Below are 23,896 nucleotides of genomic sequence, written 5' to 3'. Positions count from 1 at the left end.
CCTGTCTCTGCATGTCTGAGGATGTTTAGGGGGCTTCTGCTTGCAGCAACATGTAGGGAATGTGTAGGGAGAACACAGAGTAAGTGTGGTAGAGATGCTCCCATTTACCCTAGAGATCAGAGCTCAATTGCACCTGCAATTCCAGGTACAGGGAACAGCTGCACACTTTTACCTGGCTCCAGTCCAAAGAAACTTAGTTACTTTTTTGGCAGGGGTGTTTTTTGGCTTTGCAAGAAAGTAAGAACCTCCCCTTGTTTCCTGTGAACCATCCTGAGAGTTTTTACTCCCCACAGTAACTCGGTGTGCCCTCAACAGAGCTGGGCTGCAGCAGCAGCACAGCCCTGAGCACCTCGTGCTGTCGCTGGGCACTGCCCAGGGAGCAGCTATCCTGTGTGTGCCCTGGATGAGGGAGAAGGTATCCAGCCTCTCCTTTAGATTTGAATTCCTCCCCCTTTGAATCTCCTTGGCAGGCTTTAAAAGCTTCTCACTCACATCGGTGGAGCTCCAGATGCTGACAAACTCCTGTGTGAAGCTTCAGACAGTCCACAACATTCCCCTCACTATCAATAAGGAAGGTAAGACCTTTGGTTTATGTTTTCACACGGTGCAGCTGCAGTGAAACTCTCCCCTGCCTGCTTTTGTGAATTCCCCTGGTTCTTTTTGCTACCCACTGCAGCCTGGTGATGAGTTACAAACTGAGAGTCCCTGTAAAACAAAACCTGAGGCCATGTGTGACCAGCCTGTGTGGTTTAGTTGAAGTAGATGATGGCATACCAAGAGAGAGCAGCAGGAACAAGAAAAGTCTGTCATCCCAATGCTAATGCTGCAACAATAAAAATACAAGCTCCACGTTATGTGGCAATATCTAAATTAGCAAACTATTCCCCAACATCCTCCAATATATATTCATTGACTATTAAATGGTCCTTATATGTAGCTGTTGTGCAAGGTACTGGAGTGCCTGGTGGAGTCCTAACCTGGGACAGCTTTGAACTATGCCTGGGAATCCTTTGGAAGAACACTAGTTGGCCAAAATTGTGTCAGAGACCATCCTAAATTACTATTTAATCTGCTAGTCTAGATTTAGCCTCTATATTTTACTTTTATATTTTTACTTTATATTTTACCTTGAATTTCTTCCATGCTGTCTTGCTGACCCTAGAAATGTCACTGTAGAAGTCTCCCACTGCCAGAAGGCATTGCAGGTGACAGTGCTCCTGGAACAGTCTCCTCTCTTGCCAGAATGGCTGTTCTGTGCTCCTGCCATCCTTAGGGACAGTTTACCCTCTGCTCATTAACCTGTGTAATATCAGTCTCATCACTCTCAGCTCCACTGTGAATGTAACAGAATTCCTTGGGTCTTTTGTACAGATGATGAATCCCCGGGTCTCTATGGATTCCTGAATGTCATTGTCCACTCTGCCACAGGATTCAAGCAAAGCTCAAGTGAGTTGCAGTTCTGTGACACACAGAGGTACTGACAGGGGTGAGATAAGTCATGTGCTGGGACAGCTGGGCACGGGCTGATTTAGGACTGCAGCATCTGTGCTGATGGTGAGGAGGAGAGGGGTTTTGGGGAACTGGAAGTTCCTGCTGTGAACTCTCAGAAAGATCACCATCAAGGGTCAAGCATGCAGCACTTATTTTTTAGGCCTAGTCTGGGTTTTTAAGGAGTGTTTGCTGATTACCCACCTCTTCTAGAAACAAGTCAGCCCTTATACTGAATTCTTTCAGCTGTATTTTGTTTTTCAATGAAAGAATGGAAAGCGTTCTCTGGCTTGTTGTGAAGAAAGAGGTGCTAAAATTCAGGGGCATTATTTGACAGAAGGATCAAAAAAGGTGACAGACTAGAGTGAGGAGGACCCTGGTAGGAATGACTGTGATTCTCAGACATTGATGGGGATAATCTAGAACAGCTGCCCAGGTTACCTGGCCGTGTGGCTAGGGATCCTGTTCTTATCCAAGCTAAGTGTGCAGTCCAGGGAGGAAAGGAGTGCACTGGGAGTACATCCCTGTTGGCTTCCTCCTGCTGAGCCACTGACTGCCCAGCTGCTGCCTGACACCACATTTGTAAGTTAGGACATAACTTAAGGTGGGGCAATGTCTACAGCTCATTAGTAGCTCTTCAGAAGCACCAAATACCGCCTGTTTAACCACTTTGTAAAAATAATGAGGTTTTTGCCCCCTGACCTGCTCCCTGAGGGATCCTGCACTGATGCTGTTCTAGGGAAATCACTGTGTTGATGAGGTCCAGTATCTACCTGGGGAAGGTTTATTGCTCACTGGGGTACACCTTCAGCTCAGTGTGGATTGATCTGGGGAATATTGGATAACAGCATATGCCTGATTTTTGATAGAGGTGAAGGGCTTGTCTGTGCTGACATAATTTATACAGCTGTGCTGGTACTTCAGCTTCCTAAAGGCAACTGGGCTGATCCAGATGATGAGATTTGTATGGAATGATGTTACTAGTACTAATACAGAGATGGTGGAGCTGAAGACACACCCTGGAAGTGATTAATGTGAATTTGGAGATTCTAGAAACTTCTTAAGTTTCTGTTGCTGTCTCCCCTCCTCAGATTTGTACTGCACGTTAGAGGTGGATTCTTTTGGGTATTTTGTGAACAAGGCCAAAACTAGAGTTTACAGAGACACCACAGAGCCCAACTGGAACGAGGTAGGTTTGATTTTTCTTGCTGTGACTTATTCCATGTGCCAAATATCAATGCACAATGGGCAGAAGATCCACCAATGGAAGAACTTGCTGCATGCTCAGCACTTGTGCTGCACTTGCTGCTGCTCAGAAAGCCCTTTCCTGTCAGGTTCATTTGGCTGTCAGGGCTTGCAGAAGATTTTCTCTTGGATTAGCTGTAGTTAAACAAACAATTTGATACAAATGAGTCTTGTCCAGCATTTCATCATTTAAACAGATGCATGTTTGATTATTTTTTTAAAGACACAAGTGAAAATATGTTGAAGGAGGTGGTTTTGTTTATTTGTTGAGAGAGGGAAGAATTAGCTATAGACATTTTGCCTGTTAACAGGCAACTGGTGGTGAGCAAAATTCATTACAAGGAAGGTGGGTGAGTTTGTGTCTTTGAACAATGCTTTGCTGAGACCCAGTGAAACCTGACCAAGGAGTGAACCTTCTTGGTCTCTGATTTGACCACCTTATATATACAAAATACAATTTCACTTTATTTCTAGACCAACTCCATTAGGGAGGAGGTTTTGGTCAATCCTTAAGTGCTCCCTTCTGATGAATTTTAAGGAGACTAAATTGATTATTATGAGACTGGTGTCCTCCTGTGATGCATCCATAGCTCTTTCCTGTCCTGGTGCCCTGCAGGAGTTCGAGATTGAGCTGGAGGGCTCACAGACACTGCGGATTCTGTGCTATGAAAAGTGCTACAACAAAACCAAGCTCACCAAAGAGGATGGAGAGAGCACAGATCGAATCATGGGGAAAGGGCAGATCCAGGTAAGACTGTGCTGAGCTCATTCCTGCTACCCTTACTGCAAAACATCACAGGACTTTTGAATCCTGGAGTGCACCAGGGAGGTTTGTTTTCCTGCATTCTGAGTGTCTTAAGTATTGAAGATTTTTGTCTAGACAGTGAGGTACACAATGTGACTCACAGAGAGGAGGGCAGCAGCTTTTTCCTTCTTGCTTTATGCCCCATGCCTGCTTCAGCATCCTTATGGAATAGCTACTTTTTCAAGAAAGTTTGTTTTGATCTCTCATTTGCCCATTAACTTCCAAACTTCCAGCCCAGTACAGGAGCTGCACTGCCCCTGGGCACTGCTGAGGATGCTCCATTTGTGGCAGGAGGAAGTAATGAATATCCTCTCCCCTCTGTAAATCAGGTGCTGGAAGGTGATGGATGTGTTGGCCGGGCCCTGGAGGGCAGGGTTATTGTCCTGATAACAGCCATGTCCATGGCATGGTGTCCATGACAGCAGGGGGCATCCGAGGGGGATTTCCACTGCAGAGAACCCATGTGGGTCACTTTGTGTGGCAAATTTGTAATACAATAGGGGAGGTGGTGATTGCAAAGAGATGCTGCTCTTGGGGAGCTGCTGTGTAGGAGTGATCCAGCCATCCATGGAGGATGACATCAGGAACATATGTTCCCCCTCTTGTTCCAGTTTGTTGCACTGTCTGTCCACAACTTCAGGGGGGTGTTTAAATGGCTGCTCTGAGGGCACATTCTTTGTGCTGGAGTGGCTGTTGTACAGAGCAGAGACCCTGCCCAGATACCTTTGTCTCTCTGGGATGCTCAGAGATCTCCCCATTCCCCTCCATGTACCAGTGCCTGTCCCTCTCCCCAGCACTGGAGCAATGGTCAGGATTGCAGAACAGCTGGGACTGGGGGCAGCCTGTGGGATCCCGTTGCTCTGCCAGGGTTCACTGGCCAAATGACTCCCATCAGGGCTGTCCCTTCCCTCCCTCCTTGAGCCCGAGGCTGCCACGTGTCACAGAGAGAGCTTTTGTCTCAAATGCCTGGTGGGATTTGGAAGGGAACTCTGTACAGATCAATAAATGCCAGCACAGGGTGTCTCCTGTGTGTGTCTCAGGCCGACCAGAAATCTCTGTGTCCCTCCCGCTAACAAAGGTTGTTTTCCATGGAGATGAGCAACTACAAAAGAGCAAGTTTGCAGCCCTGAAATGCCCCGGGGATTTGTGTGCTTATAACAGAGAACCCTGAAATCACTGATCCACTAAATCCTCCCAATATTTTACATGGAATGATTTTAAAACCAAATCATATCTTTTAAATTTTAAGCAGTTTTTTTCTTCATACAGGAGCGGGCATTTTTCTGCACAGCAATGGCACATTCTGTTAATACATTTTATATTAAAATTAGTAAGTAAAAATACTCTTTGGTGACACTTATATATTAATTGCATCTTGATTCTTTTAGAAAAACCTAAACACTGGGAAGGTTAAAAAATAAAAAAAAAAATCAATAAAAATGTTTTTGATTAATGTGCAAGTGTTGCATTCTGTTATATCATAAAAGGCACATGCAAAATTTCTCTTGCTTTCTATACATCCCCTTTACAATTTGTAAAGAAATTTGGTGAACTGCCAGAGCATCCTCTTAATTCTCAGTGATTTCTGCTCCATCACACAAATTTTAAACACTGTTGAATAACTGCAAAGAAAAGTCATAAGACAGTCTGGTAAGATTTTGGATTGATAAAAATTATTAAAGGTTTTACTTTGGTTTAGTTTTATTTTTAAAGTAAACACCATTTCTTGATTAAGAAACCATAATAATGCAACAATAAAATCAGATGGCAGCCTGTGGCTGAAGGCTGGCTGTGTAAATGCTGTGTTAAAGCAGTTTTCAATCGCTGGTTTTATAGTTATTTTCTTTTAGGATTCTCCAGGTGCTCTTACATCAAATTTTGTTTACTTTAGAGTTGGTAGTTTATCCTGGGCTTTCTGGTTTGTTGTTGTTTTTGTTGCACTGTCCTCATTCAGCCAAAGTCTGTCTCTTTAAAGGCAAGGTCTGTAAAGTTGAAGTAAGACTTCTTTTCCATAAATTCCCTTTAGTTAAAAACTCTGGGAACATGAGTGCCTGCATCCTCCTGTTGATAAAAGCAGAGGAATTTCTGTCTTGGCTAAATTGTAGTGTATTGTTAAGCCATGTATTATTGTAAATATGCAATTTCCCACTACTGGGAATTCTGACTCACCAAATTCTCTGAGCTTCAGTGATGAAGACAATGCATCAAGGAGACAAGGACTGTCTTGGCTGTGAAATGTTTATTAAATCTCTCTGTTACATTATGGCACTGGAGGAAGGAAGACTGGAAATTGGTCCATGTGGTCACAAGTTTCCAGGAATGGGCAGCAATTTTAGTAGCTTCCATTGCTCATATTTTCTTTTCCAATGAATATTTTATTTACCTGTATTTATAGCCACAGGCAAGAGCTGCTTCTTTCCTTGCCAACCTGCAAGTTTTATCCCTGAAAAATAAAACAATGAGGTTTTAAAATTGGGGGACATCCTGGAAATGTAGGAGTGAATTCCTCAGCAGCCCTTGTGGGCATGGCAGCTCTGGGTGTGCAGTGTTGGATGGCCACACATGGCAGGGGGCTTCTGCTGCACCTCAGGCACGAGAAACACCATTCCTGGCTACACTGTGCAACTGAAATTATTGGGAGACTTGGGGCAGGAAGGAATGACCATCATTTTATAGGAGGCCCTGAGGCTGTAAGCATCAGCTCCTCTCAGTGTGGGGAATTTTCTTTCTGCTGTTACCTTGCAATCCATCTTTGACCCTTGGGTTGCCTCTTTTGCTCTTTGAATTTTGCACTTCACGTGGCAGACACATCCCCCTGTGTTGAGCGTAGCAGCCTTTGTTTGGTCCTGAGACTGCATCTTAGTGGGCACATGGGTCAGCACGACTGCCCTGGGAACAGACTGGTGAGTAAACTGATACTTCGCCCTGGGATCCGGCTCCTCCCGTTGGTGCCTCCTAGAAATGCTGTTTCCTTTGTTGTTTTTCTTTTTTCTGCACGATCAGCTCAGACAGAGTATTTCCTTCTCTCTCACAGCAGTGCTGGAAAATCAGGGAGGATGTGAGCATAGATCAGTCATTCTGTGGAAGAAGTGCAACATCATTCCTCTGTTGCCTTGCAAAACAATCACTCTTATCTGCTTAATTATCTGGGATGTCTCATAGCAGTGCCCATGGCTATTTCAGGCACTAAGTTGTTTTCCATGTAAACCATGTTTTCACTGCTGTACCTCCCAAGTGTCAACTCAGAAACCCTTTACACCCTCGAGTTCGTTTAAGCAGTTTGCTCAAGCAGAACAGTGTCCCAGCAATGCAAATAGGGGGGAAATGAAGAAGGCAATGGGTCATGGCTAAAGGGTGATGGTGGGAAAGATTAACCTGTCAGTGGGGAGCTGTGAGAAGAATGGGGTTATGGCTGGACTGGGAGTTTCCAGCAGCAGTGAGATCTCTGACAGCATGTATGTCACATCAGTTACAATTCAAAATTGATGGAGTGTAAAGTTGCCAGGGAGATTTAATAAAGGGAAGAAGTAATGTGATTGAATAGATAAAAAACAGTAACCTTAATGTTTCCTCAGTCCTTGCTCTTTCATTTCTGCTGAGGCTTCTTTGTTTTTTCCTCTTTCTGTATGTTTGCTTTTTTCTCTGGGGAAAAAGAAATAATCATCAAGCTCCCTGTGGTGGTTTCCTAAGGCAACACACAGACACCCTTCTTAGTGCCTAGCTTGCATTTGCCAGACTAGCACCCCCAGTTTGCCTTTTCCCAGGTCCTCACCACCCTGCTCTGCTCTCTGAGTGCTGTGCCCTGTCTGAATTCAGTGCTGAGCTGCTACAAGGGCCACAGACCTGCACTCAAAACCCCCCGTGGTGCTGAGCTGCTTTGTTCTGTTGTGTTTTGGGCAGGATACAGAGAGGTGTTGGCCTAATTAAGTAGTGAATTTGGGGCTGCAGCTTGCCATCACAAATACCAGGGAACAGGCTACAAGAGAGGAAGCAGCAAACAGACAAACTGGTTGGTTTGTATTTTCCTGTGCAGCACGAGCTCTTGGTGGGGACTGTGCAAACAAGCCCCTGCAGTACAGTGAGTGAGGGGTTTAGTAAGTCTGTCCTATTTGCACAGGGCAGGGAAACAACACAATGGTTCTGTTTAAGTGGAGATGGCACGGGTGCTTTTGTCATTCAAACCAAGCCACTGTTTGAAGGAGCTGTGTAGAGGGGCAGTGAATGTCACTGTCAGATGCAGAGGCAGCCATTGCACAGGGCCTCCCCTGCCTGAGCTGGCACAGCTCGCTGGGAGCTGCCTCCCTTTGCCATGCTGGCTGGGGATTGCATTCTTCTACTCCATGTTCTTTCTTCCAGGTCAGTGATTTCCTAATCAGGCCAGAAGACAGCATGACCCCATTTGTCACAGGCTCTCTGTGCTGGAGCATCTCTCTTGCTAGCTCTTTGTGCTCAGTGTGCTCTGTACCTCCTGCTCCAGCTGCTCTGTTGCTCTTGCTGGCCCCAGAAGGTCAGTCATCAGTTGGGTCCAGGACTGAAGCTCAAAGTCTCAATGACTTTCATGGTTTCTTGTTGACTGTTTCCTACTGTGACTTATCAGACTGTTAGACCTGATTTTCCTGTCTCGCTCAGTGTTGCTGAGACCTTATTCAAGCTTTGCTCTTTTAATAGCTTCCATCATTTTGTTTTGTTATTTAAAAAGCACCTTGGGGGGGATTTTTTTTTTCTTAATTGCTGTTATTGCCAGTGATTTATGCAGGGTTGGCTCGGGTCAGCCAACCCTGGTGCCTGTTCTCCCTGGCTCCATTCAGTACCAGCTGTTCTCCAGCAGGGATCAAACAGCAGGTGGGGAGGGCAGGAGTCCTGCCAGCCCTGCAGCAAAGTTCAGGGAGAAGGGAGCAAGAGGCAGCAGCAGGGACACTCAGGTATGTCCACAGGCCTTGCTCAGCTCCAGCAGTTACCCAGCAGGGTGAAGTCTCTGGGAGCTCTCAGCTCCAGCACTCTGCTTCTGCTTGTCCTTTGCAGCCATGTGAAAGTCACTCTTGAGACAGAGCAGGCTGGTGTTTGGCTTGTATTTTTATCAGCTATTTACTTGCTTTCACTTTGTGCCGTGGCAGGAGTTCCCTGGTCAGTACTCAGACATAACCAGTAATACCTGTTAGCTTAAATAAAACTGTAACTGGATTCTGCTGGACTCTTCCTTTAATGTTTTTGGTAAATATTCAAAACCCTCCTTCTTCTTCAGTCTTAAGCAGTCTGTCCCTGCTATAAATAATACACTTTTGGTGACTCCCTTCTAAAAACATATGGAAAACTGCTTCCAAGCAGGAGGATTGGCTGTGACTGTGTCCATCAGCAGGGCCATTTTGGCGACTTAACCAGATAACTTTTTAGGCAGATGGAGATGAAGCTTTCAGGAATACTGAGCACGGTTGTCCTCCATAGGAAACCAGTCACTTCAGAAATGGTTTCCTCTTGATTCTGGGAAAGAATGCAGTTGTTGAAAGAAACCAAACTTCCAGCACGGAAGTTGAAGCAGGAACAGCCTAGACTCTGGCCAGCTCGTAGGGACCTTGGCCAGGCACACAGGCGGGGGCGGATCTGTTCCGCCGGAGTTAAAAGCGAACCCCCCTGGCAGGAGCTGCAGTTTGGGTTCGCTGAGCCACTGGAGCCAAGCACTGCTGCCCATTGGCCTCCTGGACCTCTGTGCAGCCCCAGGATGTGGGAGCTACTGGTTACTGACTATTCCTTACAAGGGGTCTTCAGGAATTTCTGGCGGAGTTGCACCTACAGGAGCCGGTCCAATTCCACAGGGAAGCACGTGTGTGCCGGCAGCGTCCCGCTGTGGGCTCACCTCCGTGACAGAGTGAGAAGGCACAAGGTTGGCCTCACTTGCTTGTTCTGTTGCTGCTTGGGGTCTCTGCAGCGTGAAACTTTCCTCTCTGCTGGTTGTCTTTCTTTGGGGAAGGGCATGGGGGCGCTTGTCTCTGTAGCTGTCAGCAGCACTGGGCTGCTCTGCTGATGTTCTGAAAGACTGACCATGATTGTCTCAGATCTCCCAGAATTTCCTGCAGCTGCTGTTGTTTGAGCATTTCTCTCACCTGCCAGAGCATTCTGTCTCTGCACAGGGCTCTGCGAGAGGGAGGGAGCTGTGCTGCAAAGTACCTCTGGTTGCTGAGGGTGCGTTTGCTGACAGCAGTAGACTCAAGACAGAGGCTACTGCAGTTGCCTCTCCTGGTCTTACTGTGCCTCAGTGTTTCAGAGCCAAGAGCTACAAAGCCATCTCAGGAGGCACTAAATTCCCACTTTGGCTGGTTCTGATTGCTGATCCAGTCCCAGTGCAGGCAGCTGTTTCCTCTCTCTTGCCAGTCTCCCTGGAGCTGGGTTTGGATGTGCTTGGGCTCTCCCAGCCAGTGTTGGAATTGCTGGGTGATGTTTGAGCACTCGAGTCAGCCGCTCCCCAGCCTCACAACTGTCCACTCGAGATCAAGCAAAGCTGAAAATGGGAGATTGGAACTTGGTTCTGTTTAATGAATTCTTCCAGTAGCAGGGTCAGGTGTTCTTCCTGCCTCCATTCTCAGATAGAAATGAAAAGGACTAGGCAGGTTGAAGGAGAACAACTTTCCATGATTTCTGGGCCGATTTTCTCCATTTCTCCTCTGTCGGATTCTGACAGAAGTTTGGTTTGTTTAAAGTTACTTGCCTGTGTATGGATCACTTTGTATTTTTCTTCCTTGATCTCACTCTTAAGGTCATTATGTCTTTTGAATTCAGTCCTTCTTGGAAGCTGTTGGCTCCATAGCCAAGAGCTATGAAGTTCTCTAGCCTGGCTTTTTATGTCAGTGCAGTAATTTCACACTCACCCAACCTCACCTGTTTGTAGAAAACTGCAGTGGGAGACAGTTTCTCTGTTTCAAATCAGAGTTATTTCAGAAATCTCTCCTCCATTTCTCTGACTCCTGGCCCTGTGGGATGGGAGGATTTTGGCTGTCCATGTGCCTGTGTGTGTGCCACAGCCATGAATGCAGTATCTCATTCCGTGAAAACTCAGGGTGTTGCCATTCAAACATTGACCGTGCTCACTGAGGTTGCCTTTGTTGTTGAGCAGACACTGCACACATGTTGCTGGATTTTTCCATGTATGTGAGTCCTCCTCAGCCCTGCTTAGAGAACCACACAATATCTGAGCATCCCGTTACCTGAAACTGGGAAAACTTTGGAGTGTGTGTTTTCCTGTGGACAAGAAATAACATGTTAAAAGTGATGGTGCCCTGCTCACTTGCAGAAGCCTTCCAGGCTGGCTGGTTTCTCTGAAGTCTGTTCCCAGCTCATGGGTAACTTCTCTTTTTCAGCTGGACCCGCAGGCACTGCAGGACAAAGACTGGCAGCGCACGGTCATCTCCATGAATGGGGTAAGTGCAGCAAACAGAAATTAGCTCTGCTTCTGTACCTCCCATGGGCTTTATTTCTTTGCTATTCATTGCAGCATGGGGAAAATAAAATAAAATGTTTAACAAGTGCCATCTGATCTCTGTTGTTCAGGTTGAGGTGAAGCTGTCGGTGAAGTTCACCAGCCGGGAGTTCAGCCTCAAAAGGATGCCGTCCCGCAAACAGACCGGCGTGTTTGGGGTCAAGATCGCCATTGTCACCAAGTGAGCTCGGGGGTCACATTGCTCCCCGTTGTTTTGCAGAAAAGCAACTGGCCAGTGGGGTGCACCTGCCTGTGCCCCCCGAGGGGTGTGGCAGTCCAGCCTCCTCCACTCGAGTAGTGGGCAGATGTGGCTGCAGACAGGAGATGCTCTGTGTGCTCCCAGCTTCATTTTTTGCAGGGGAAAAAAGCAGTGTGCACACAGGCTGTGGGACCCAGGGTGTTTACTGACAGCTTCTCTGAATTCCGGAAATCCCTCTTGCCCTTGCCTTCTCTGTAGTTAGCTGACATGGTCACAAATTTCCAGAGCCACTGAACAGTGATGTTTCCTTTCCATAATCAAAAATGTTCAAGGTCTTTGGATCCTGTTGTATTATTTTAACCCCTGATCTTTTGTCGTGAATCATTTGCCAGCAGAAACCTGTTTGTTCTGTTACCCGGTTTGGGAAGTGTTGTATTTCCTCTCTATGGAATTGTATTAATTTGAAGGCAACAGAGTTGCTATGTATCCAAGGAATGTTTGGGAATCCTCTGATTACCTGGGCAGAGTCATGGGCTCTAGGGGCATTGGGACCTGGCCAGAAGCTCAAGTGCTCAGGGAAGCCAGGCTGAGACAGTCAGAAAACTCTCTCCAGTTTTTCAGCTCAGTCGTGGTTGCCTGCTCAGACTTCCTCCCACCTCATTTTCCAGAAGAGGTTTGGACAGTGAAATGCTGGGGTGGTTTTAGCCAGCCTGGCTGGCTGGGGGAACAGGCACTGAGGGCCTGGGCTGTGCTGAACTCGTCTCTCTGGCTTTTTGAAGGAGAGAGAGGTCGAAGGTGCCTTACATAGTGCGGCAGTGCGTGGAGGAGATCGAGCGGCGCGGGATGGAGGAGGTGGGAATCTACCGAGTCTCTGGGGTTGCAACGGACATCCAGGCTCTGAAAGCTGCCTTTGATGTCAGTAAGTATTTGTGCCTGATGTTCTCCTTTGCTCTGCAAGAACCTGCCTGAGCTCCCTGTCAGGTGGCTTTGCCGGTTTTAATCTTATGTTCCCCAAGAAGCATTAAGAGGTAGAGATTCTCGCACAAGGAGAATCATTTTAACCCTGGCTGCATCTTTTATTAATATTCTTCAGCTACTGATATAACTTCAGACACACAACAGGATGGATCCTTGTTCCAAACCATGCTTTTGTTATTCTTCCCAGCAGACATGAAATGGTGGGTTTACCTGCCTTGCCAAATCTTTGGAAATGACAGACACCTTTCTCAGGGGAAACGTCAGCAATCAGAAGTCATAACTTCTTCACTGTCGTGAGGTCTCCAAATTAATAGAAGTCCTTAAAATTAAGAATGTTTTGTGAAAGGAAGCCAGCAAAAAAGATATTCTAAGGTTGACTATGAGGAGTGTTTATGAAGCTGGGGTTGGATGGTCAGGGCTCCTGAGTTCTCTTCTTAACTCTGTCTAGACTGATGTGCACAGGCTGTAAAAAAATTACATAATTTGATATTTGCAGAGCTTTCGTTGATCTTGAGCAGAAAAGGGCTCCTTACAGGTGCTGCATTTAAAACAACAGTCTGTGTGTGCCAAAAGGCACCCAAGATCAGGCAGATGAAACACCTCTGAATTGCTGAGGTACAAAAAGTGAAATTCTGCCTTACTTCCAGCCTCCACATGATGGTCCAAGAGCTGCTCAAGCCACACTCCAGCTCCCTTTTTAGGCAAGCAGTCATGAGGCCTGTGCCAGTTGCCCAAATTCACCCTCCCTGCACTTTTCCTTCACTTCTTTAGTGAAATATTTTCCTTCTTGGATTTTCTTTTCAATCCCCCTAAGCTACCAAAACCTCTGCTGAATCTCCACTGGTGCAATAAGGGTCTTTCACAGATAGAAAACCAACTTTTTTCATTTCTGTTAAATGCTGTTTTATGCTAAATTCCATTAAATCAGTGTTGGCTCTGCTTGTTGGTGTTTGTTTTAGGGAAAGGGGGTGGTTTTATTGTTCCTAATAGTAACAAAAGTGAAATGTGAGCCCTGAATTGCTTTAGCAACACTCGGTGGGGAGTTAGAGACCTCAGAGTCTGTTATTCTAGGCTGTTAGAAGCAGAGAATTGGAATAACAACTGTTGTCACTAACAAAAGTCGAAATGCATATAAATACAGTCAAGCAGGGCTTGTTCAGACCAGGCACAGCACAGCAACCTGGGAGCCTGAGGTTCTCTTGACTTGATGTAAAGCCATTTGCAGTCATTTGTGCAGCACTTCTCAGTTGTCAGAAGGTTGCTCATTTAATCTGGGGAAATGTAAACAGGAAAACTCTCAGCTATTTGTGCAAAGACAAAGGTTAAACAGACCCAAAGCGAAGAAAAGAAGGAATGCAAGGCCAGCAGCTCCTTTACCCTGCCCCTGCTCTGCCCTCTTTCAGACAACAAGGACGTGTCGGTGATGATGAGCGAGATGGACGTCAACGCCATCGCGGGCACCCTCAAGCTGTACTTCCGCGAGCTGCCCGAGCCCCTGTTCACGGACGAGCTGTACCCCAACTTCGCCGAGGGCATCGGTGGGTAGCAGCAGAGGGAACCCTTGAGGATGGAAGCTCTTCAGGAGGAGGCTGCTCCTGAAGCAACACAATTGGCAGTGTTGGACAGAAGCCTGAGCAAGCTGTGAGGGTTGTGGAACAGAGCTCAGAATGGAGCGTTGGAATGACACCCCCTTCCCACGTGGCGGAGTATGGGCGACTGCCACACTGGAGTGCAGGCTGGAAAAGCCCAGGGTTCTGAAGGATGGGTTCAGAACAGGATGCCAGCCTGCCTGCTGGGGCTCTGCAGGCTGACTGCCCAGTCAGGCTTCCAGGGAAGCCCCCTTTGGAGGGGAGGGGCGTGTACCCCATCTTACCTTGATGCAGGGGAAAGACACCAATGATTGAAAGTCTGAAAGCACTTGAACTGCTTGAGAGAAAAATAGTCTCTATGCATTTATGAAATAAAGGAAAGAGATGCTGTGGGATATTGATGTGCAACTCTGACCTTCCTTCCAGCCTGTAATGTAACCACAGTCCATCCAGGCCCATCCCTATGGCTGGCTGGGAGGTGGCACAGTCGGTCAGATCCTCACTCACTGCCTGGGGTGATGTTTTGTTCTCTGTTTTGCAGCACTTTCAGATCCTGTTGCAAAGGAAAGCTGTATGCTGAATTTGTTGCTGTCGCTTCCAGAACCCAACCTTGTGACATTCCTTTTCCTTTTGGACCATTTAAAAAGGTAATATGTGGTTCCTTGAGACTTGCATTTAATGTGTAAAGCATTGTTATTTTGAAAAGAGGAGCCTTTTCCTTAAATTTGTGCTGAATCACACAAATGAAGAAGCATTTGCTGATCTGCTGTGAATGCTCATCAGATAACTATTGTCTCATACTCACTTAGTGAGGCAGTAAATCCTGAATTCCATTCCCACTCATACTGAAAAAGGATTAGAACTGGAGGAAAGGGGTAACAAAAGAGTCAGGGCTTATCTAGCGCAAATGCAAATTCCTGCTGCAATGTCTCTGCAAAACTGCACCTGCATCTGGATCCAAAGTTCTGGAAAGATTTTTGCATAAGTTATGAAGCTTTGGCCATGTTTAAGGTCTGGTGAGCCCTGTCTCAAAAGGTGTCTGAAATCCAATATAATCTGTTTTTAAAATAGATAGCACTTTGCCTAAATGCTCTTGTCAGTTCCTTGTTCAGTCAAGTCTTTCTGATCTTGTCTATGTAATATGGTTTCAACTGTGAAAAAGTATTTTCATGCATTTGATATTAATCAATAAGCTGGCTTAATACCAGCCCAGTGTGTTGATTTGCATATGTGTGTTGAACACACCAGAGACTGTACCTGGCGACATGAAAGATCATCTTGTGACTGAGGTTCTGGATTAAAATCCAGGAAATCTGGGGTTTACTTGTGTTTCTGCTGAAGACTTTTCTCTTGGGCAAATTTTTTAACCTTTGTGCCTCAGTTTCTCATTTGTAAAACTCAGGTATTTATGAAGATCTGCCTCGTGCATTGTTTTTTCTCCCAGGGTTGCTGAGAGGGAAGGCGTTAACAAGATGTCCCTGCATAATCTTGCCACTGTCTTTGGACCAACACTGCTCAGACCTTCGGAGAAGGACAGTAAAATCCCTGCTAACCCAACCCAGCCCATCACAATGACTGACAGCTGGTCACTAGAAGTCATGTCCCAGGTAAGATGCTGAATGTGCCATTGCATCTTGTGAAGACACTTCCTGGGTAGGGCCTGGCTCAGCCACCCCGCTGTGTTTCCATGGCAGTTTTTTTGAGAAACATAAAACAACTTCTGCCCTTACAGTGACATTTTAAACTGTTTGTAGAACTGTGTTTCTTCAGGCAGTTCAGTTTGCATCTGTACAGATACATTTCATGAGGGAATGTCTGTTGGTGCATCCCGTGTGTGTGTTTGTGCGAGGGAAGAGTTTTTGGGAAGCTCTCCCAGCACCATCCTGGTGCCCTGGGATAAAAGGACCAAAAGTGTTTCTGCAATGCTCCTCAACACTTAAACCAACACAATCCTCTGCTAAATTTACATTTCTTTGGCCACTGCTGCCTGTGAAGGTGATGCAGAGGGTTGGAACACAGAGCCTGTGTTACTGGGTCAGGCTGGTTTGTATGTTCTCCATTGAATAATGGCAAATTCTAGATGCAGTTTTTTCAGTGCACTGGAACACCAGCGCCATTGTTTCATCCTGGAAGCTGAAAAGGGTGTCTCTGAAGCACTGCAAGTTTTGCTATTTCTGCTGATGTTACACAGTGGATTAAAACAAATACACAAGTGCTACATGCTGCCATGGAGAGAGCTGTAGGCATGTCTGCCCGCTCTCAAATAGCTGGGATGAGAATGAGTTACCAGGGCTTTATTACCTTGTTCTTTCTCTTTCCAGGTTCAAGTTCTTCTGTACTTCCTGCAGCTAGAGACCATCCCTACCCCGGACAGCAAGAGGCAAAGCATTCTCTTTTCCACGGAGGTGTAGGTGCCCGCGGTACCAACAGGACACAAAAAACTGCTCTTGGCATAACTCTGCCACCCCTGAGAAAAAGCTGACTGGTGTTTCCTCAGATGTGACTGGCCTGTTCCTGTGCTGGGGAATTCCAGCCCTCAGTGCTTCTGTTGTTTGTGAACCAGAGACAAGCTGGAGAAAAAAGGAGAAAACCCTCTCCTCGTGCTGGTAGGACCAGAACTAAGTGGAGATGGAGCTGCGTGGAATCTCCACTAGAAGGAGCAATAGACACTTGAACAAATGCACCACGGAGTGTGGCCATTATTCTTGTTGGGAATGGGACAGAAGGTATTCCTCATTTTATGGATTTAATTTATCATAAAGAAACTTCAAGATTTCTACTGGACCACTTGATAGGACACCCCTTTTTGGGTGAGGGGGTGTTAAAGGATATATCACAACTGTGTCTTTAATAACTGCTGATTTTCAAGTACTGTTCTAGGCCACAAAAATAGCATAGCTTTGGAGGAAGGAAGGAGAAGGGAAGGGTCTGGGATCTAAGATTCCCTCCTCAGAAATTCAAGTCTTGATTCAAATGGGGTTCTAGAGAAATCCAACAGTTTTATGTACAACTAGAACTGTTGGTCCGTTTGGGGGCTGGGACTTTTTGTGTTTGGGGTTTTTTTTTTGTCTCACCCAGCCCTTCAGGTGCAAATGTTTATACACCCCGGGGAAGGAGATGCCCTGCTCTTGCCTGTGTTGCACTTCTGATGGTTTTTTTGGGTTAAGGGAGACACATCCAATGAAGTTACACTATAAATAAATACAGCAAATTAAAGAGAGGCAGGGAGGATAAGAGTCAGTGATTCTGTTGGTTTTTTGCATGTAAGCAGAGGCAACATTATCCAGGAAGGATTGCTAAATTCCTTAGACCCCACCAAACTCCATGAAAATTAATTGGGAAGACACTTAATTCCCAACACTCCAAAGAAAATACGTTATCACTGCAAAAACAATTGAAGAATTTGTGAACAAAAAAAAATGAATGGCTGTCAGTTTGGCTGGCTGCTTACTCCAGACTTTTATCAGAACATCTTTTTTTGATACTTGAATTTTTGGAGGCTTTGTACATTGCTTCTACAAGAGTCTTTTTCTGATAGATACAAACACTCTGAAAAATGTGTCAGAATGTACTTTATGGACAATCTAGCAAGTAGCATGCATTGTGGATTCTCCAGAAATTCCAACCCTGTTTTAAATAAGAGCAGTGGAGAAATTTCTGTGGAACTCCATCCAGCAGTACAAGAGGTCTGGCCAAACACCAATTTTGTGTTTCCCTCCCTAAATCAGTTGAAGCCACAGGGGTTCCAGAGGCAGAAAGGGCAGCAGTATTTGTCCAGGGAATTGAAACTGCAGAATCTGATTGCTGGTCTCCAGAGCCGAGCAATCTGGCTATGAAGCAGTTGTGCCAAACATCCTGAGGGGTGGGAGCGACGCCGTTTTCCTAAACCACTCCAGCCCCCACTTCCTACCCAGCTCTGCAGCATCCATTTAGTGGCATCTGTCCATCAGTGTCCTGGCAAGAAGAAAAGTACAGCTGGAAGACAAGGGAAGGATTTGGCACAAGAAGGGGAGGGAGGGACAGATTTTGAAAGATTGGTAGGGTCAGGTTGTCAACATCATCTGTGGGGAAATGCGACGCAGAAAGCAACCCCTCTTGTGCGGAACCGCACATTTTCTGATGGGTGATCGGCAATCTCTCAGTTAAAAAAAAAATAGCAAAGGAGTGTTACAAACAAATAGAAAGAAAAAAATTAAAAGGGAACTGATTTTGTAGTCACTGTAATTCTGACTGCTGCATAATATTAGAAATTATTGTACTGTGAAGTTGCAAAATCAAAAAGGAACAAATATAAATTTCGATTTTGTGAGTATATCAATATTTTGCATGCTTTGTAAGGATTCTTATAGGAATTTAATATTGCTTAGTATCCCTCCCTCCTTAGGTCTGGGAGCAAACCTCTTTGTAATGTAATGTACAACTAGAAATTCCTTCTCTCTTGTATGTATTTCCACAACATTCCAACTTCTGAACCCGCAAAACAGAAAATGTGTCTGTAGTAGGAGGTGCTTTTTGGGGGAGGGAGGGAATGAAGGCAAGGAAACTTGAAGGCTTAAGATTTTGACTTTTTTTTAATTTTTATTTTCGGTTTTTGCCTGTTTGAAGGTAAAAATTAGTCACAATCCTGACGAACGTTGACTTGAGCCAAGTCGTGCCGAGCAGTAAAGCACACTCTACTTTTGGTTCTCTGTATCTGTTCTCCCTTTTCCCTGGCACAATCCCACCACAGCAATCCTTGTACCACAGGCTGCACTCCTGCCAGCTCCCACCTCGGGGGGATGGACCTGAGGCAGAAGCACTGCTGATGACTTCATGGAAAAGGGGAAAAAAACCCAAGCTACAGCTGGTGGCTGGGTGATAACCTTTTCCTTTGGTGTTTGGAATCTGTGGCTGCTCCTTGCAGTGTTGAAACTGGAAAGCAATACCATAATGACTGTGCCAATTTACTTTTGCCCAACTTTTTTATTTTTATTTATATAGGAAGTTAATTTTAATATTAAATTACTGATCTATAGTATGTAACCACGAGAAAATGGCTTTTGCTTTGGTTACTGTGACAGGTTGTTGCTGTCAGTCTCTCATTACAATGCTCAGTTCTAATGTAACATTATCTAACATGCAGGCATGTGGATCAGGGAAAAAAAGGTAATTTAACTTAACCCGTTAATTATTTCTGTTAAGTATGAGTATGTTTTCCCCAAAGCTGGTAATTTTGGGCTGGAAAAGATAGTTCATCATATTGCTGATGATGAAATCATGGACTGATTTGAAATACGAGAATTGATTTCTTGAATTTCCTTTAATTTTGCAATTAAATTTTTTTCAAATAGTCTTATGTTTTCAGAAATTTAAGTATTTCCAAAAGGCTTTTATGTTCTTCTCCCGGGGATGTTGGTTGGGTTTTTTGGTTTGTTTCGGGGTTTTTTTGTGGGCTTTCTTTTTTTTTTTTACTTTATTTTTTAATAAGCCTTATCATACTTAAACAAAAAGGGAATTGCAAAACTTGGCTTTAGAGAAGGCCGCCTGATTTCTCCTCTTATATGTTCCCTTGTGAGTTGTGTCAGAAAACCAAACTCTTTCATTTTCTGTATCAAAAAAGGTACAGTATAAACAACTTAAGAGCAAACTAGCAAAAAGTTACCCTTTAGGTGTGCACTGGGAGTTTATGCTCCTTCAGTTTCTAGTGTGTTGGAGAGACCTTTCTGCAAATGTTGCTTTCAGGAGCAGGAATCTCAAACACTGAAATTTTCAGCTAAGGAAATTCAGGTGATTAGGACAGTCTGTGTCTCTCCGAGTTTAAGGAGAGGAACAAGCATCAGCGTCCTGGCATTTGGAAACTATTTTAAAATGCTCATGGATTTTTTTTTTTAACACTGAATAGGTTTTTAAATAAAATCAAAAAAAGTTAAGCAAACTAAGAGAAAAAGTTTTCCCAAGGCGGACAAGAAATAACAGTTCCTAGCTCAGAGTCAGCTCTGTGTCTGTGTGTGCTTCGTACGGGAGGGGAGGGTGGGAAACCAAACTGAAACACGTCCACTCAAATGCTGCTGGTGTTCCTTATTCTTGCACAATTTTAACAAGTTGAGGTAGTAGCTGAGCTATTTCAGGCTGTATTTTAATGCTGCTGTTTTTCAGTGTATCAGCTAAGGGCAAACCCCAGCAGTGTGGTGCCTGTCCTTGCCGTGTCCACCGCCCGGAGCCAAACGGCCACTTGTGGTGTTGGCGGTGAGGTGGTGGAACCACAGAGGATGTTTATGGGAGGGGCAGGGTTTTTGCAGTTTATTCGTTTTACCTGTTTAAAACTCTGTTTTATGGTTGTTCATGTTAGTTTTCTATGAGTTTATTTAAACAAATGTACTGTTCTTTAAAGCATATGTGGATCTCCAGATTAGTTTGTCACCTGTGTAACACTGGAAGGCATCACAATGTGTTCATTTACCTTAACATGCCCTTCTGTCAAGTATGTATAAAATATAAACTGACCAATGAGGCTTTTAAAAATGTTTAAAATCTGATGGCAAAAACCCAGCTCTCTCTGATTCCTCACTGGGTAATCCATTTGTTTCAGTGCTTGGTCACCTACTGGGGTAACTTTATCAGATGTGACATTCTTCTTATGGAAATTTTAGTATAAAATGGGAAATGTTGTAAGAAAAACCCTACCCTTTCTCTTTTTACTTTAATTCAAGACAACAGGGACTTGTAATAGCAGAAGACCGGTACATTCATGCTGGATTTTGGGGGGGCCCTGCTTCTGTTCCTTGAAGAAGAAAAATCTGAAAGGGCAATTCCCAAGTAGATACGATCAAATTAATGAAATTCTTGTAGCCACTTGTTTATGCCCTCTTAAATTTGTAATCCAGGGATGTTTTTCTTTTTAGACTAACACTGTCATTGTACTGTTAGTGAAAAATAAACCTGGTACCATTCCCTTCCTTTAACACAGGGCCTGGGCAACTGAGATACCGGAGCCTTGGGTTTGTATTAGCAATTCTCCATTCTGAACTCAAATGAAATGAATGTTCATGTGTGTTCTGTGAATTTTGTAATTGAATGGAATTAAATACATGGATTGCCCTTAAAACCAACAGAAGCTATAAAGGAAGCCCTTACAGTTAATAGATTTTTCCGTAACAATCTTCAGGGAATAAAAGTAACACGAATGGAAAAGAGAAGCATAATTAGGAATCGCTCAGGTCACATTGTCTGGGACTAGAAAGGAGTTCTCATTTTGAGTCACAGAAGGCAGCTCATGCCCCAGATAACTGAGCAAAGGCTGTCGTGCCAGGAAATAAACATGAATATGGGAACGCCAGGAATTCAGCTGCTGGAGCCTCCCAGTTCTGATGTGCTGCAGCCCCTCTTTCTTAGTGCTCAACATTCACACACAGTTCAGTGCTAAGGAAGCCAAGTTTACCACTTGCTCTTTTCCTTTTTTTCCCCCTGTGGCAACAGCAATAGGTGTGTTACCCTAGGTGAACTGCCACCACAGAGAAGTAAGAAGCTCATAGAACCACACAGGTGAACTATTGTTTGAGCTAAAAGTCTGTTCCTGGGCTGCAAGGATAAAATGCCACAACACGCTGCAATGATGAAATGGTTGGGGCAGTAGGACCAAAGCAAATCTGAGTGTATGTGTTGTCTCAATTCTTCTCCTTCCATGACCGTATCATCAGATTGCAGCCTTTCAGGTCAAGCAAATTCAAAACTGCTCTTGCCAAGAATTAAAAAATTATAAAATGACTTCGTTTCCCTCCAGTGTTGATTCTCTTTGTGTTACTACCTTATACTGACATTGCTGGAGACCACTGAAAAACATGCAGGTGGAACCATGCAACGGCTTTTCACATAATTTATTTGCTGCTGCCATGTTTCACCTTACAGTAAAACAGATCCTTCCTTTTCCAAAAGAACCACTTCACATCATTCTGCACTGTAGCAACTACCACATGGGGAGATTCAGTTTGTAGCAGAGCTACAGAGCAGAGCACTGGAGATAATTAAAGTATTTCCAGTCTTGTGCAGAATGGACCAGGTACTGCTAATGCTCTGGGCTCACGTAGGCCAGTGTTGTGAGCTAAGTAAGATTCTATTATTTACAGCTGTTCAAGCATATTTGGGAATTAATATGATTACAGAGTCCCCAGGCCTAGCAGGAGTGTTTGTGCTACTGCTTTGTCTTAATCGCAGTCATGTTCAAATCCTCACGTCAAAAATGGTTCATCAGAATAGAGAAAATTGTATTTTCCACTGGAGCTTTTGCTTGTGTAACTGCTGCAGCCTTTTCCCCAGTGATAGCACGTTCTGAGAACCCGAGACATTCTACAGATGAACAGTTTCTCTAACGTGCAGAATGATTTATACCACGCGGCGTTTTATATCCCTGTGGGTGTACAAAAGGGCAGGCTTGTGTACAAAACAGCTTCCTGCCTGGAAGGAGGATACAGCAGCTTCCTGGAGATGACCCCCATGGAGGGTCACAGCGGGTGGAGCCCAGCAGAGAGCAGTTGGCCTTGCTGCTGCTTGGATGCTCCCACCTCCCCTGGGGCAGTTGGATAAGGCCCAGAAGGCAGTTTTGAGAGTTCCTTCTTACTGCACCTGAATGACTGATCAAATGCCCATCTAGAGTAGCTCAAACTTCCTCCATTTTAGTCCCATTTCGGGAGAATTTTGCCAGTTTGGGATTATGCAAATAGCTGAAAGCTGATCCATAACTAACACCTATTTCATATATAGTAGGTGGTAATGTAAAAGCTGCCATAGCAAAAGGTCATTTCTCCACAGCAGCCTCTTCTGCTCCCTTCCTTGCTGCTCACAGCCTCAGAGAAATCTTGTCTTGGGTTTCACAATCACACACAAAACTTGCAGAATCCTGGATAAAACTTAGCTATGCAGAGACTGATGTTTCAAGAGTTAGAATATCAGGACTGAAAGTGATTACCAAGGTAGCAAAAAGAGGGTAATGAATCATTGTGTTGGATAAATTGGAGAAGGATCACAATGAAACAGTGAATTAAAAAATGATCTCACAGCAGGACACTGAAACATTGTCCTTTCTGTGTCTGTCCAGCAAAAAAAAATAAAACTCAGCCTTCTCTTGCCTATGTAAGTTGTGTAGTTTGTTCTTATCTCTAGTATTATAAGTGTTTATAATCCATGAAGAATTCCAAGGAAAGGAGTTAAGACTATTTATTTAAATATAAATACAATTAAATTATATAATTAGTGCTAAATTATCAGGTGTAGAAGACAACTTGTTATTGTTTGGATAATTTTGAGTTTCATCAGAGCTAATACTGTTGGCATTGTTTTAAACACTACCATGTTAGGGAGTCGGTTTTTGACATTTTATACTGCTGTTGCTAGTGCTCCAGTATCTTATAGTGCTCTGTTTTGGGAAAGAAAACCTAATCCAAATAGTTTAATACTGAAAGGTGTTGAAACTGTACTGCTAAACATCTCTCAGTTTAGGCCCAAAGAGAAGAGAAAAAGGAAAGGGAAAAAAGTGGGGAAAAATCGTCTTTCTGGATATTTTTTTTTTTTTTACTTTCTGAGAAAAGCGGTATGAAAAAGGGATCCAAAAACTGTATTTGGGGGGAAAAAAGTCTTAAGGCATTTGTAGCCTTTCTTTGTACACAATGTTAAATAAAATCTCCTGTATCTATGTTTGTCAGGTTCTTTTGGTCTTATTTAAATAAAAGTGGGCCTGCATTACACTGAACGTGTGAATTGCATTCAGCTGAGTTTGCTGGAGGTAGGGAATCTAACATTGCTGTGTCCAAGTGAAAGCTGTTTCTTGTTTTACAAGGTAGAAGCTTTATCACTTAAAATCTAGAGGTTGGGACAGGGTTGTTGCTGAATTAAGCTAAAACAACTAAAATGTGTGGGAATAGTTTACACGTAAGGTAGAGAAGTAGCTGAGCAACCCAGTCCATGTCCAGATCTGTGTGAATCCTTTTGCAGGAGTTCTGCTTCAAAACCCAGCCCAGTCTCAGACCTTGTGAACTTTATATTTGTGTGCAGAGAACTTGAACTGTAGTTATGTATTTGCTAAGAAATCAGCTCTGGCCTCCAGTTCTTCAAACACTGCATGAAAGTAGTGGGGTTTTGTAGGAATCAGTTTG

The 23,896-nt window shown here is 44.4% G+C and overlaps 1 protein-coding gene across 5 annotated transcripts in view; it reads left to right on the top strand.

Annotated features, from left to right (window-relative positions):
• BCR (BCR, RhoGEF and GTPase activating protein) overlaps positions 1-23,488 on the top strand; it is a 105,721-nt gene extending 82,233 nt beyond the window's left edge. For 4 of the 5 annotated variants that reach the window (XM_017814088.1, XM_017814086.1, XM_017814089.1 and 1 more), the window contains 11 exons: positions 471-575; positions 1,372-1,446; positions 2,580-2,677; positions 3,350-3,481; positions 10,888-10,947; positions 11,078-11,187; positions 11,985-12,124; positions 13,587-13,721; positions 14,314-14,419; positions 15,217-15,379; positions 16,094-23,488. In XM_017814088.1, the coding sequence (XP_017669577.1) occupies positions 471-575; positions 1,372-1,446; positions 2,580-2,677; positions 3,350-3,481; positions 10,888-10,947; positions 11,078-11,187; positions 11,985-12,124; positions 13,587-13,721; positions 14,314-14,419; positions 15,217-15,379; positions 16,094-16,183 (1,214 nt within the window). In that variant the 3' untranslated portion in view covers positions 16,184-23,488. Of the gene's footprint in view, positions 1-470; positions 576-1,371; positions 1,447-2,579; positions 2,678-3,349; positions 3,482-4,807; positions 4,908-10,887; positions 10,948-11,077; positions 11,188-11,984; positions 12,125-13,586; positions 13,722-14,313; positions 14,420-15,216; positions 15,380-16,093 lie in introns of those variants that run through there. The other variant, XM_017814087.1, reaches the window with a different exon arrangement.
• Positions 23,489-23,896: the final 408 nt, after the last annotated feature.

The sequence above is a fragment of the Lepidothrix coronata genome, unplaced genomic scaffold (assembly GCF_001604755.1).
Source record: "Lepidothrix coronata isolate B3197 unplaced genomic scaffold, Lepidothrix_coronata-1.0 Scaffold44, whole genome shotgun sequence".
Lineage (NCBI taxonomy): Eukaryota > Metazoa > Chordata > Aves > Passeriformes > Pipridae > Lepidothrix > Lepidothrix coronata.
The sequence above is the reverse complement of the archived record's forward strand: the minus strand, read 5'-3'. Positions and strand labels throughout refer to the sequence as shown.